This window comes from Phoenix dactylifera, chromosome 7 (assembly GCF_051530095.1).
Source record: "Phoenix dactylifera cultivar Ajwa chromosome 7, Ajwa_hap1_PhDact_Kaust_v1.1, whole genome shotgun sequence".
Classification (NCBI taxonomy): domain Eukaryota; kingdom Viridiplantae; phylum Streptophyta; class Magnoliopsida; order Arecales; family Arecaceae; genus Phoenix; species Phoenix dactylifera.
This window is the reverse complement of record NC_143196.1, coordinates 28,778,745-28,790,934: the sequence shown is the minus strand read 5'-3', so window position 1 is coordinate 28,790,934 and position 12,190 is coordinate 28,778,745. Positions and strand designations below refer to the sequence as shown.

Sequence of the window (12,190 nt, the reverse complement as noted above, 5' to 3'; positions counted from 1 at the left end):
AAAAAAAATAATCCTGAGAAAGGTTACAGATAGCCTTGCCAACCAAGTTAGTTACTCTTCTAATTCTTTCCAACTCAAGATACTGGATGTTATTGCTTATTCCAAAGGGATAAGAACCCATGGTCTTCACATCTTCACTTTCTCATACTCTTCTCCACTGACTATATATTTTCCACAAAGCAAAATGTATATCTTATATAATCCTCAAGCATATTCTGTAAATTAGAAAAAAATTCTTTTCTGAAATCCTCTTTTATTAGATACACTCTCTTAACTAGCTCTTAACTAGAAAGAGAGAAAAACAAAAGAGATTCCAACATTCCAATCAAAAACAAGAGAATATTTATTAAATATTAATAGAAATTAAAATTGACAAATCATAGTTGTCTCTTCTTCCTACATGACAAATGCCAAAATACTTAATTATTATCACTTTCTTGGCTTGATTCATATTTTTACCATTAATGGCTCTACTAATAGTCATTAATGTGTGTTTGGTTTTAGAATTAAGTAAAGGTTGAATAGCAATAGTAGGTAAAAAGTTATCCTATTTCTGTTTGACTATAATTTCTAAAATAATTTTTAGCTGAGAATATTTATATTCAAAATAAAGAGAAATAAATATTAATGACGACTTTATATAAGGCATAGTTTATGGCAGTTTTTTTCATATAATAAGTATGTCTAACGTGAAAGCTTAACCAATAATTCGTTCATTGCTTATCATTCTCAGAAAATTTTGTCTAGGCTTCGTGCCAGCTTTTGTTTTTTTTCTGGCATCATCCCATCAACCGGATCGGATCTACTGATCCAACGTTCCCCTCCTCTGAGGCGACACCACAAGTGATTCCAGCCCGGCCGAAAAGATGCGGCGAGATTTGTGCTCGAGCTCGAGAGTATGTGGTCCTCATTGATGAGGGCCAAGTATGGCGCCTTGGTCCCCGGGGTGCGAGTTGGTCGGCACCACTCTCCGGTCTGAAGGGAGATGTGTGCTAGAGCCATGGTGGTGCTTCCGGAGATCAGATGGATCATAGATGACGGTCGTTCTATTGATGTGCTGGAGGACAGCTAGGCGACGGAGTTGCCTATTTGTCGTTTGCCGACCATGGTGGATTCGGCGAGATTAGCGGGCTGCAGGGTCAGTGAGTTGTTGACTTTAGAGGGGGGACGGTGGAGGGAGGAGTTGATCCGGGAGGTTTTTGGGGAGCAGTTAGCGGAGTCGGTTTTGTCTCTTCCGGTTCTCTCTGGGGGAGGGGCTGACAGACTAGTATGGTTGCCGTCGGGACGGTCGCGGATTCAAGCTAGAGATCTTCATGCCTTGATCAGGTCGGAGCCAGTTCGCCAGATTAAGGTTAGTTGGATATGTAGGTTGCGGATTCATCCCCGGGTGGCGCTATTCATCTGGAAGGTGACCTGGGGCTGCCTTCCAACTAGGAGCTTGTTAGTTCGACGTGGCATGATGGTGTCTCAGTGCTGTGAGGAGTGTGCTGAAATCGAGGAGACGACCGAGCATGTCCTTTTGCAGTGTCCTAGAGCCCGAGCGATATGGAGGAGGTCACCGGTCCCATTACCTGACTTGGTGGTTTCTGTGCAGGATATGATTCAGTTGTTGAGAGTTTCCATGCGGAGGCCCAGATTTGCCGAGGCAGGGATTTTTGTGGCATACTTGTCCTACTACATCTGGTTGGACAGGAATGCCAGTCTGTTTGAGGGGAGGAGATCGCTTCCGAGAATGGTGGTGGACAGAGCGTTGCTATAGCGAGGGAGGTTATTGCAGCTTCCGTTGGGTTTTCTTCTGGAATTGCCAGGGACATCTGGGGTACTCCTTACGCTGCTTCAGTGCCCCGGTTTGCCCATGTTTCTTGGGTACCCCCACCCCTTGGCTATCTCAAAGTAAACTTCGACGGTAGTCGATCTTTGGATGGTGTGACTGGAGGCGTTGGATTTGTGATCAGGGACCATCTTGGTAGGATGATAGCAGTAGGAGGCGTACGCCAGGACTTACAGCGGTCGGAGCAGAGCTTCGGGCAGCTTGGGAGGGCATATCTTATGTGTGGCAGGTGCTGGGTGTGGAGCGGGTTTGCCTCGAGGGAGACTCATCAGTGGTTATTGACTGGCTCCGAGGGGCGGATCGGTTTGGGGATGGTCATCCTCTCATCCGGGAGACCCGTAGGATGATCCAGTTGATGGGTGATTTTCAGATTGGACACGTGTTTATGGAGGCGAACAGGCCAGCAAACTGGGTCGCCTCCTTTGTTGCCCGGCACTCCGGAGATTTTCTCTGGACGGAGGCATCAGACGTCCCTCATCCTTTGTATCTTTTACTTTCCTGTGATATGGCTGGTTGTACTCACGTTAGAATTATATGAAATGAGTAGCCGCTTTTACCAAAAAAAAAAAAAATTGATGGGCAATTAGGTTTTAATCTTGCATTATCATTCGGCCTATTTTTTTTATATATACAACAAAAATGAAGTTGGTGAAGAGAAAAAAGAAAACCACTGTGGTGGTAGCCTAGTAGGAGCGTGGCCTTACTTCCAACCAAGTGATTCTGAGTTTGAAACGTACGAATGTCGATTAAATTGTGGAGACCGGATGCTCCCTACTCGGATACGGGGTCTGAAAGGGCATATAGCTCTGCTGGTAGCCTCGGTGGTGTTAGGTGTGACGTACTCACACGTGGTATTCGTGCCGGAGCCTAGAGGGGTAACCGAGCAGAGCCCATGGATGGAAAGGGTATAAGTAAAACCGACTGGGGTGCCCAACACACGGTCATTTTTGCCCGCATCGAATATTCTTCTGGCTGGTGGAGGCTGCTACGCGGGGTGGGCTTGTCCTTTCCTCCTTCTTTTCTTAAAAAAAAAAAAAAAAAAAAAATATAGATGCTTGATTCTCTCCAAAAAATATATATATTTTTTTAATAGTCTAAATATATTGTGAAATAATCACTGCCCGTCAATATTATTATAGTGGTATCGAATCCACTCGACCACCAAATTTTTTTTCAAAATAAATACAGAATATAGAGAGCGGAATCACCCTCTCGACCTTCTCCCGTGCCTTGCCGGTGTCGGGAAGGGATCCGGGCGAGCTGACGACGAAAGAGAAGATTAAGAAGAAAGAAGTGATTCGACTCCTCGGATCATTTGTGCTTCGAATTTGGGTTTTTCTTTTTTCCTGGTGAGAACGAATTTTTGAAAAAATTTCTTGGTTTCGATATTTTTTTTTTTTTTCCAATCCCGCGGGAAGCAGGCCCTGATTGGTTTTATTTGCCTATTGATTAGGATTTTCTTTTTGATATTTTTCCTACGTGGATTTCTGATCAGTTGGTGCTAGATGATCATAAAAGAGTTTGTTTTTTCTAGAACTGATGTGGAAAATTTCGATTGTAAGGCAGGATTCTTGAGCAGGGATCATGGATTCGATAAATGGATCGGAAGCACCTCAAGAATCTGATGTGAAATCCTTCTTCGACTCAGCCCCGCCTCTGAGAGATGGCGATCTAATCTGCCGGAAGTTGAAAGAGTTCATGGATGGGATCGCTCGATCCTCAGGCAAATTTTACATTTAATTTATTGTCGACCATTTAATTGCGTACTCTTTATTAGGTTATCAGTTCTTGGTCTGTCTAATTTGATTGTTTTAAAGACGTTTTTTTTTCCGATTCTGATTGGTTTTTGCTCTGATATTATTCAGAAAGTGGGAGCCCTGTTAGGGTTGTTTGTGTGACTTCCGGTGGCACTACTGTTCCCCTGGAGCAGAGATGTGTGCGATACATTGATAATTTCAGCTCAGGTTACAGAGGAGCAGCATCTACAGAGTATAAATTGCTTTTTTTATTATTTTTTACAACTATCTTTTGGTATATCTATCTAAGCTTGATCCATGTCATTCTATTTTAATTTAATTTATCTGAGTGTTTTGCAGGTATTTTGTGAAGGCTGGATATGCAGTTATCTTTGTTTATCGACGGTGAGATTGATGTTCAAATGTGTTGTGGCTCATACTTTTCTAAGTATCATATTATTGATTTTCTTAGAATATAATTTGTTTAGTTTTCATTTGTTATAGAATTGATTTGCATACTGTCTTAGATGGGTGCGTCATTGGTTTCTATCCCTATGTAACTAAGATCAGTGGCCTGTCCCTCTGCCCCTAAAAAAAGTATAAATCACAGTTATGTCTATTTTCAGGGGAAGCTGTCAACCTTACTGTAGTTATCTTCCGCAAGATTCATTTCTTGAGTTCTTCGATCTCACAGAGGACTCATCAATTCAAGGTTTGCAAATTCAATGACTATTTGTTTGCATTATCCAGGATTGAACTTGCAAAACAAGAAAAGAAAAAGAAAACAAGCTTATCTTTGCTTCTGTTCCCATTCTTATTTCAAGTGGCAGATAAGTCTGAACTAGGAAATTGCAAATTTTGCAATTGATTTCTTTTATTATTATTATTGTTACTATTACTATTATTGTTATTTTTATCGATATTATTGTGTTAGATAATTTGCTGGAACCTTTTTATTGATCCCATAATAGAATTCTGGGTTAGTTTAGCAAGGCAGAAATCCATAATAGATGGAGGATGACATGTTTATGAGCAAAAGATAAAATAAAATAAAATTATTGTGAATTATTTGTTTAAAGATTAGGACTTAGGGGAACTTCAAATATCTAAAATAACTCAGATCACCCACACAGAGCCCAAAAGTTAGGAATTTGTATTATGCTGCAATTTTCACAGTTAATGGATTTTCTTGTACTTAATTATATTGTCATTATTTACTTTGCTCAATTCTGACGTGAAGCTCAATTAATGAATAACACAACATGGAAACTAAGATTATCTGTTTCAAGGATATGGACTTTATGTATATGATAGTCTGATGCTACTAGTGGTTGATTGTTTTCATAATTCTTCGACCTGCCCCATTTATTTTATTAATTAACTTTTTAATTTTTCTCACTATAATTTGTTTTATGTTGCAAGTGTGCCAGTCACATGCTACGGTGGTCAAAAAGGCAATCAGAGATTACCGTAAGGTGACTATTTGTGCATACTCTTTATATTATTCAACCCCTGCTCCCCAAGCTGTTTTATTCGGTTCTTGGTCTTTATCTGTTAGGCAGGAGATGTGATTTGCAAGAAATAGTAATCAGCGAAAATTATCTCTTTTTGCAGGCAGTGGAAGAAGGCTTACTGCTGAAACTTCCTTTCACCACTATTTTTGAATATCTCCAGGTTTCCCACGTGTTCACTAGCTATTATGATATTAGCTTAATATTAGTGTATGAAGGACACATTTGTTTGTTAGGAATCTATTATTTGAACCAGACTATTAAGATTTGTTCTGCCACAACCGTTAGCATGTCACTATGAGCTAAAAGTATCATTTATAATTTATGTGCATCTCCCTAGATGCCAACTCAATGACTGTCGAGAAGATGAATGCAACTACCAAAAAAGGGAGTGCATTTATAATTATAAATCGTTTTAGACCTAATACTGCAAACAGCTTTGCACATATTGCATGCTATTTTATAATAGTTAATTGCTCAGTTTCTCAGAATTTGGAACTGATTCTACAAGGTTAAAATTTTGCGTACAATAGAATTTAGCATGTCCAAAAATATTTTATGAGCAACTCACAATTAGTTATGAACTTAAAAAAATAATTTTTCAATACTTACTGTTTTGGCAAGTAACACTTTGATGAGAAGTTCAATAACTATAGGATAGTTTTCTGAAAATTTGAAAATTTATTTGACTTGAAAAGTCATCATGTATTCAGAAGAAAAAAGAAATCTGTGTATCAAGCTAATGCATTGGACTTTGGCCGTCAATTTTATTCTGAAGTGTATCAAGTATTGATAACTGTGCAGAATTACAATGGAACTCGAAACTAAAGTTAATTATTCATTTTCATACATGTATTTTATATATCTAGACACAATGCACTGCTTAATTCAGAGTCGTTTTGCTGCATAGCAATAATCTGCAGTACCCACTGTAATAGCCTAAGCATGGATATAACTTTTCTTGTTTTTGATGGGAATGAGCATGCACATAGTCACATCATGTTCTAAGGAACTATTATAACTATTAATATGTGAGAACTCTGGATCTTTGTTCTATTTTAAGCCACTGTAAAAGACTGAGGAATTGTCTGGAATTGGAAAATGAAGTCAGCTCGAGAATTTTCCGAGATAAATATTTTATTACAGACCTTGAATTGGTGTCAGCCTTTACCTGACCAACGACCTAATACTACGCAGGCTCTAATCATGCCATCTGGTTAAATGATGCAAATAGCTTTTGGACAGTTTAGTATATAGAACATAGGCAATTTGTTAGAAGTGTCAGTATGCTGAAAATAACAACACTGGTTATGTTTATCTTAAAGAAGATGTATATTATGCTAGTATATCAGTGGTATCTCTGCAATTAATGAAATATACTGAAATATGCTTACATATATAAGAAATTGTTTGTCCTCACACTTGTATTTGTTTAGTATATATTTAGTTGGGAGTTTGTGAAGTAAGAAAAAACTGCCAATCAGTTATGCTCGCACTTATTATCTAGGAAGATTTTGAAGTTGAATGATAAATGGGTATTTTAGTAGATAAAGAATTGAGTCCATTCTAAGAAGTGGAGCACTAGCATATCTGAAAAACTGCCAAGTGATGAGATTCTTCATCATGCTTATACTGGAATCAGACAGTTGTATCATTGTAGAAATCACCTAGATTGTTCTCAGAATGTTTGTTTTGCCATCTTATTTTGACATAATTGCTCTTGATGTTCTTGCTATTTGAATGCCAGGTGGTTGGGGGGTTGGCAAGTTAAAACTAGATATTCAGTTCACCTTCTGTCAGTTGTAACTTAATTACTTCCTGTCCATCATTTTCGCTTTATGATTGATAATGAGATACTAGGTTGTGCTTCTGATCATCCTTACTGGCCTTCATATTTTGTTTATCTTCACTTCTCTTCTAATCTGTTGATACCTGCATTTTTTTTTTGTTCAAAAGGTGTCCGGTAGCTTTCCTGTAATGTACATAATTAGTTACATATAGTTAGTCCTTAAAGAATATGAAGACTTATTTTATAGAGATTGTTCATGAGCAATGGAGGGACTCCTCATTTTATAGACTTATTTTATTGATTTCTTAGAAGATTTGAGGATTCCTTATACTTCCATATAATACTCCAAGGAGAACCGGTCTCTGAATTGTGAAGTGGATAATTTTGAAGTCTTAAATGTTATGAAATAACTCTAAGGTGGAAATTGAAAAAAATGGAGGGAGTATATTTCCCTGATAAAGTCATCTTGTGAGTTTTTTTGATTCGGCTGTCCTTAGTATTTTTGGTGGCTATATGCATGACGCTTGCTTTGGATTCCATTTATTTCATCTCTTTAAGATATTTTGTGATTGTTGTGCAATCAATTGTAAACTTTTAGACATTGACTCCATCCTTCTTCACTGTCACATATCTGTTGCTTTGCTGCAAACTAAATTCTGGGCACCCTCATCTTTTTTGGGTTTTTATCTTTGTTAACAGATATTAAAGTTGGTGGCTACATCAATGAGTTGTACTGGCACACATGGGATGTTTTACCTTGCTGCTGCAGTGTCTGACTTTTATGTCCCATGGGAGAGCATGGTATGATTACGGCATTATTGCATGTGTTATCATTTTATCAGTTATAGAAGTTACAGGGTACCTTTCTGTCACTTTAACATTGGTAGTCAGTAGTGCATACTGCAAAGTCATGTCTACAATTTTAGTATTTTGAAACTCTCAAGTCAGGTCAAAAAGGAGAGCCAAGTGTGAGAATGTAGATAACCGAAGTTCTAAACTCTGAGACACTAATTTTGCTTAACACTTGTCATCTTACAGAGTTACTATTATCATTAAAACATAAGCCTTTACAGTTTCCTAGACTTTTACATGATACATTCAACTTCTTTTTTTACTTTCATAATTATTAACCACATGTACTGCAATGATGAAGACGGTTTTTCTTTTGCAAACAAAGACAACTAATTTAGCAATCAACTATTCTGATATTTGATTCATTGGTGATACCATGAAAGTTTGCAAGTGGATGAGTTAAGATTTCTGCATGTTTCTTAAAAGCTGGGGAGATAGTTTAGTCGAAAATCTGCAGTTTCAGTACTGGGTACTGTGCCCATACTTGAATTGTATGATACTATACCATACCGTATTGATACTCAGTATGCAAATGTGTACCAATTCGTACAGCTACAGCATTTTTTGGCTTTTTATATTTTTTTTATTTTTATGTATTATTTTAAGGTTTATGGATGCTTAGAAGTATTGCAGTGTACTTTTAAAGTTCTCAATTAAGCCTTAGTTACTTTTCAAAGAACCCATTAGGATTTTATAAACATTCAAATTACTTAAATTTTCTATTAGACAATTTGCAATTTTGAAATTGGAACAAAACTAGTAGTAATTAGAAATTCTAAGGAACACTTTATGGTATTATATATCTGTACTGTTCAAACCACAGTCATAGATAGCTGGTACCAAAAGCTTCTAAGAACAACCCAAAAGTAATACTATCTTAACTCTTAGATTACGCGGTCAACCATGCTAGTAAATACCAAGAAAATCATCAAGCTTGAAAAGTTCCAACCTTTTCCTTAGACATTGTCTCAAAAGACTTGTACAACATTGGTACTTGATGTCTCCTTCAAAAATAAACTAAAATAAAAATTAGACTTGGTAAGACTTGATTTATATGTCACCAAGTACTTTGATCATTCTCAAAATCATTTTCAAACTACAACCATTAGCCCTCAAAGAATTGCAATGGAATTAGAAAAAATAATACCATTAGCACTAAAACTACATGAAAGCACAAAATACTTATAAACTAGGTCTTTTAATGTAACAACCTATTAGAAAGAACAAATGGTGATACATCAACAGTAATTTGGAACATTCAAGTCCAGCAGTTTTGTATTTACTGATACATTGTTAGATGCTCAAAGTTATAATACTATCCTTATAGATCAATCAAGGCACATGATGCATTTAGATGATTAAGATTTATGATTGTTTGAAGTCTTCTAGCTAGAAAAAGGAGAAAAAGAAAAGAAGGAAAACAGAGGAAAAGGTAAGAAAGAAATGAAGGAAAGAAGAAGAAAAAAGAAAGAAAGAGAGGAAGGAAAGAAGAAAAAAAGGAAAGAGAGAAAGAAAGGGAAGTAGACATGGAAGAAAAAGGAAAGAAAAAAAGGAATGGAGGAGAAAAAGAAATAAAGGAAGGAAAAAAGGAAAGAAAGAAGAAGAAAAAGAAAGAAACGAAGGGAGAGGAAAAGACAGGAAAAAAGGAAATAAAGGAAAAAAAGGGATGAAAGAAGAAGGAAAAGAGGAAAAAAGTAGGGGCGAATCACTCTGAACCGAGCGGAAGCGGGTGGTCCTATTCAGTTCAGGCCAGTTTGCCCAGTTCAGACCCCTTACCGAGCCGAACCACCTAATATTGTGCTAGTTTGGGTCAGTTCGGCATGCCTTGGACTTTAGTCCCATAGAACCAACAAATCTAATAAGAGAACCCGTTGAGTTTAGATAATGTGATTAGGTTATTGAGTTTATTTTGTTTCTCCATTTCTGGTTTAACTTTTGGAATCACATATTTATTAGCAATCATGGACAGGAGTTGCGGAACATGCCTTCCCTTCAAAATGAAAGCTGTAGTGATCTTTCCTAAAGTTCAGAATTGTCTTTTATTTCCTTAAAACACAACTAAAGAAAAAGATCTCTTGCTTGCATGATGTAATTTATGCTAATTGTGTTGGCTGAGAGGTTATCAGCTGAGTCACTTATGGCAGAGATTGTTTATCATACAATCTTGTCAGAACTTGATTCTTTGATACTGTTGGCCAGTACTACCATAAGAGTGAGAACCATATGGTATGCCTTTTCATCCCATCCATTAGCATTAGCTTTCTGAATACTGCTTTATTTTTTATGCTCAACTGATTACACAGGCAGAACATAAGATCCAGTCAGCGATTGGTCCTTTGGACATGCGACTCACCCAAGTGCCTAAAATGCTCTCGGTGCTGAGAAGAGAATGGGCACCCTCAGCATTTTGCATATCATTCAAGGTTGGTTCCTTTTTACTACAATATAAACCAAAAGGAAATGACTCTATTAAGAAACTATCATATTTCCGTCCAAGCAAAAGAGGAAAGAAAAGAAACAAAGATGCCCTGTATGGTTATACTTTATAGAAATACATGAATATTCAATATCATTGGTGCAAATCGAGTTGCATTTGCAAGTTTTCTGTTGGGTGCAATCTCTAGTATCATATTTTCATTTCATGTTTTGAAGTTTGAGCAGAATTACTGTTAAGCAACATTTTGACACTTACTTGGAATGCTTAAATGTGCCGAGAGTACCTGTTTTTAGAAAGAAGACATTCTTTATGTTTTGGATGGTAACCCCTGGATCTTTGAAGTTGATGAGAAAATCTGATCACCTGAGATTTCTCCATGTTTAATTGTCGCGTAGGGCTGCTATTTTGCTTTTTTCTTATTTTTTTCCCTTTGTTGTGTTCTTCTGTATGGCCATGGTTTATATTTTTCACTCATGCATGCTGCATGATCACATTGAAAAAATTAATTTCTGTATTATATGACAGAAACTATATAGAGAGGGCTCTTTGTTAAGGAACTAGATGTTGTTTCTGTTCCTTCAATAAGAACCTGTGAGTTGGACAAAGAGATCATTTTTGCTTTTAAGTTATAAAGACAAAGTCTGGCATCTAGCTGAGTTCACAAGGTCTTGAGTCAGCTTTCATGCTGCTTTTGATGCCTATTCATATGAACTAACATTTTATCGGCTACAGTTGGAAACAGATCCAGATATCTTACTTCAAAAAGCTGACGCGGCTATGAGAAAGTATGGAATGCATGTTGTCATAGCTAACGCGTTGGCAACATACAAGGAGGAAGTTATCTTTGTCACAAAAGGTGGGAGGACTACTGTTCGCAGGCACAATAAGGACAGTGACTTGGAGGAACAACTTACTGATCTCCTTGTAGAGACGCACTCTGAGTACATCAAGCAGCCTGGAGTGGAGCTCTAATGGGGCATGGTCACCAGCTTGGCATTAGGGACCAATTTTGCTCGGTGCGAAACTTTGGAATTTGGAAAAGAAAAATGCATAGAAATTCCAAAAGTTTGGACAGATTTTAGATAATAAAAAAGGCTAATTATAAGTAACATATATAGCACAGAATTATTGATATGTTTGTACGTGTATTTGTCTAAAAACAAGCATGGGAGAGCTCATATTAGTGAAGGTCAGTGTACCTCTAAAAAAAGTCAAATAATATTGTTTTGGATAAATCATAAAATTCTTAAATAATTGAGTAAGTATTCATTGGTTTGATTAGCTCAGAACAATTCAGAGTATTATTCAGGCAATGGAAATATTGCTAATAATTCAATGATTTTTTAGTACTAAAAGAAGTCATGGTGACTCGGTTGCATGTATGATATGCTTGGTTTAGCACAAAACAGATTACATATTCTGGCATTTCGCGTCTGATGCTGCTGTTGAATTTGCGATGGTTAGTTGACAGTGTTCAAATGAAAAGCGTTTCGTTATGTTTTCATTACTTTTTGATGTTTGAACACAGTAGAACACCTTATCATTGCGCACTTCTCATTCTGCGCTAATGATGTAAACAGTGGTGAAGATGAGGTACCTATCTGCTGCAAAGGTAATTATGTTAATGCTATTTTAATTGACCAAACTCTTTTAAGGGAAAATTGGAGGAAAAAAAATGCAAAAAAAAACGAGTGCTTTTCTGTTCGTTGATTTTCTAGTTTGCAATTTGTTCACCGAGTTGGGCATTGGATGCGTCAACTATTGATCCATAGGGTTTGTCATATCCCAAATTACCATATCATATTGATTCAGAACCAGTATATAGAACGGAGGATATACCAATATTTGGTGCACTGAATTAGATCCCATCCAAATGTACCAATATAGTGATGGGATGACACCAACACAAAGCTCGATACTGAGATGATGTATTTTGGTCTACAGAAATTTAGGTAACATGGATATAGCCATGATGGACGCATCATATCCAGACATCCAATTCACCCTTAAACGTCATCACCATCTCCTCCAAAA

General features: G+C 37.0%; 1 protein-coding gene across 2 annotated transcripts; it reads left to right on the top strand.

Moving 5' to 3' along the window:
* The first annotated feature begins 2,969 nt into the window (after nucleotides 1–2,969).
* Nucleotides 2,970–11,437, top strand: LOC103715234 (phosphopantothenate--cysteine ligase 2). 2 transcript variants are annotated; one of them, XM_008802804.6, is made up of 10 exons: nucleotides 2,970–3,180; nucleotides 3,398–3,554; nucleotides 3,697–3,820; nucleotides 3,928–3,972; nucleotides 4,194–4,279; nucleotides 4,990–5,042; nucleotides 5,182–5,241; nucleotides 7,567–7,668; nucleotides 10,023–10,142; nucleotides 10,889–11,437. In XM_008802804.6, exons 2-10 carry the CDS (start codon nucleotides 3,416–3,418, stop codon nucleotides 11,126–11,128), a joined length of 969 nt encoding a protein of 322 aa, XP_008801026.3. In that variant the 5' UTR covers nucleotides 2,970–3,180; nucleotides 3,398–3,415; the 3' UTR covers nucleotides 11,129–11,437. The 2 variants fall into 2 exon arrangements, with proteins under 2 accessions (XP_008801026.3, XP_008801027.3); XM_008802805.6 differs by having other exon boundaries at nucleotides 2,988–3,180; nucleotides 3,394–3,554.
* The last annotated feature ends 753 nt before the right edge of the window (nucleotides 11,438–12,190 follow it).

Bases quoted from the DNA above. Each gene is read 5' to 3' on its own strand.
- LOC103715234 (XM_008802804.6), top strand. From the start codon at position 3,416: ATGGATTCGATAAATGGATCGGAAGCACCTCAAGAATCTGATGTGAAA. The intron at 5,242-7,566 runs GTTTCCCACGTG...CTTTGTTAACAG, and splicing joins CTATTTTTGAATATCTCCAG to ATATTAAAGTTGGTGGCTAC. The intron at 7,669-10,022 runs GTATGATTACGG...CTGATTACACAG, and splicing joins ATGTCCCATGGGAGAGCATG to GCAGAACATAAGATCCAGTC.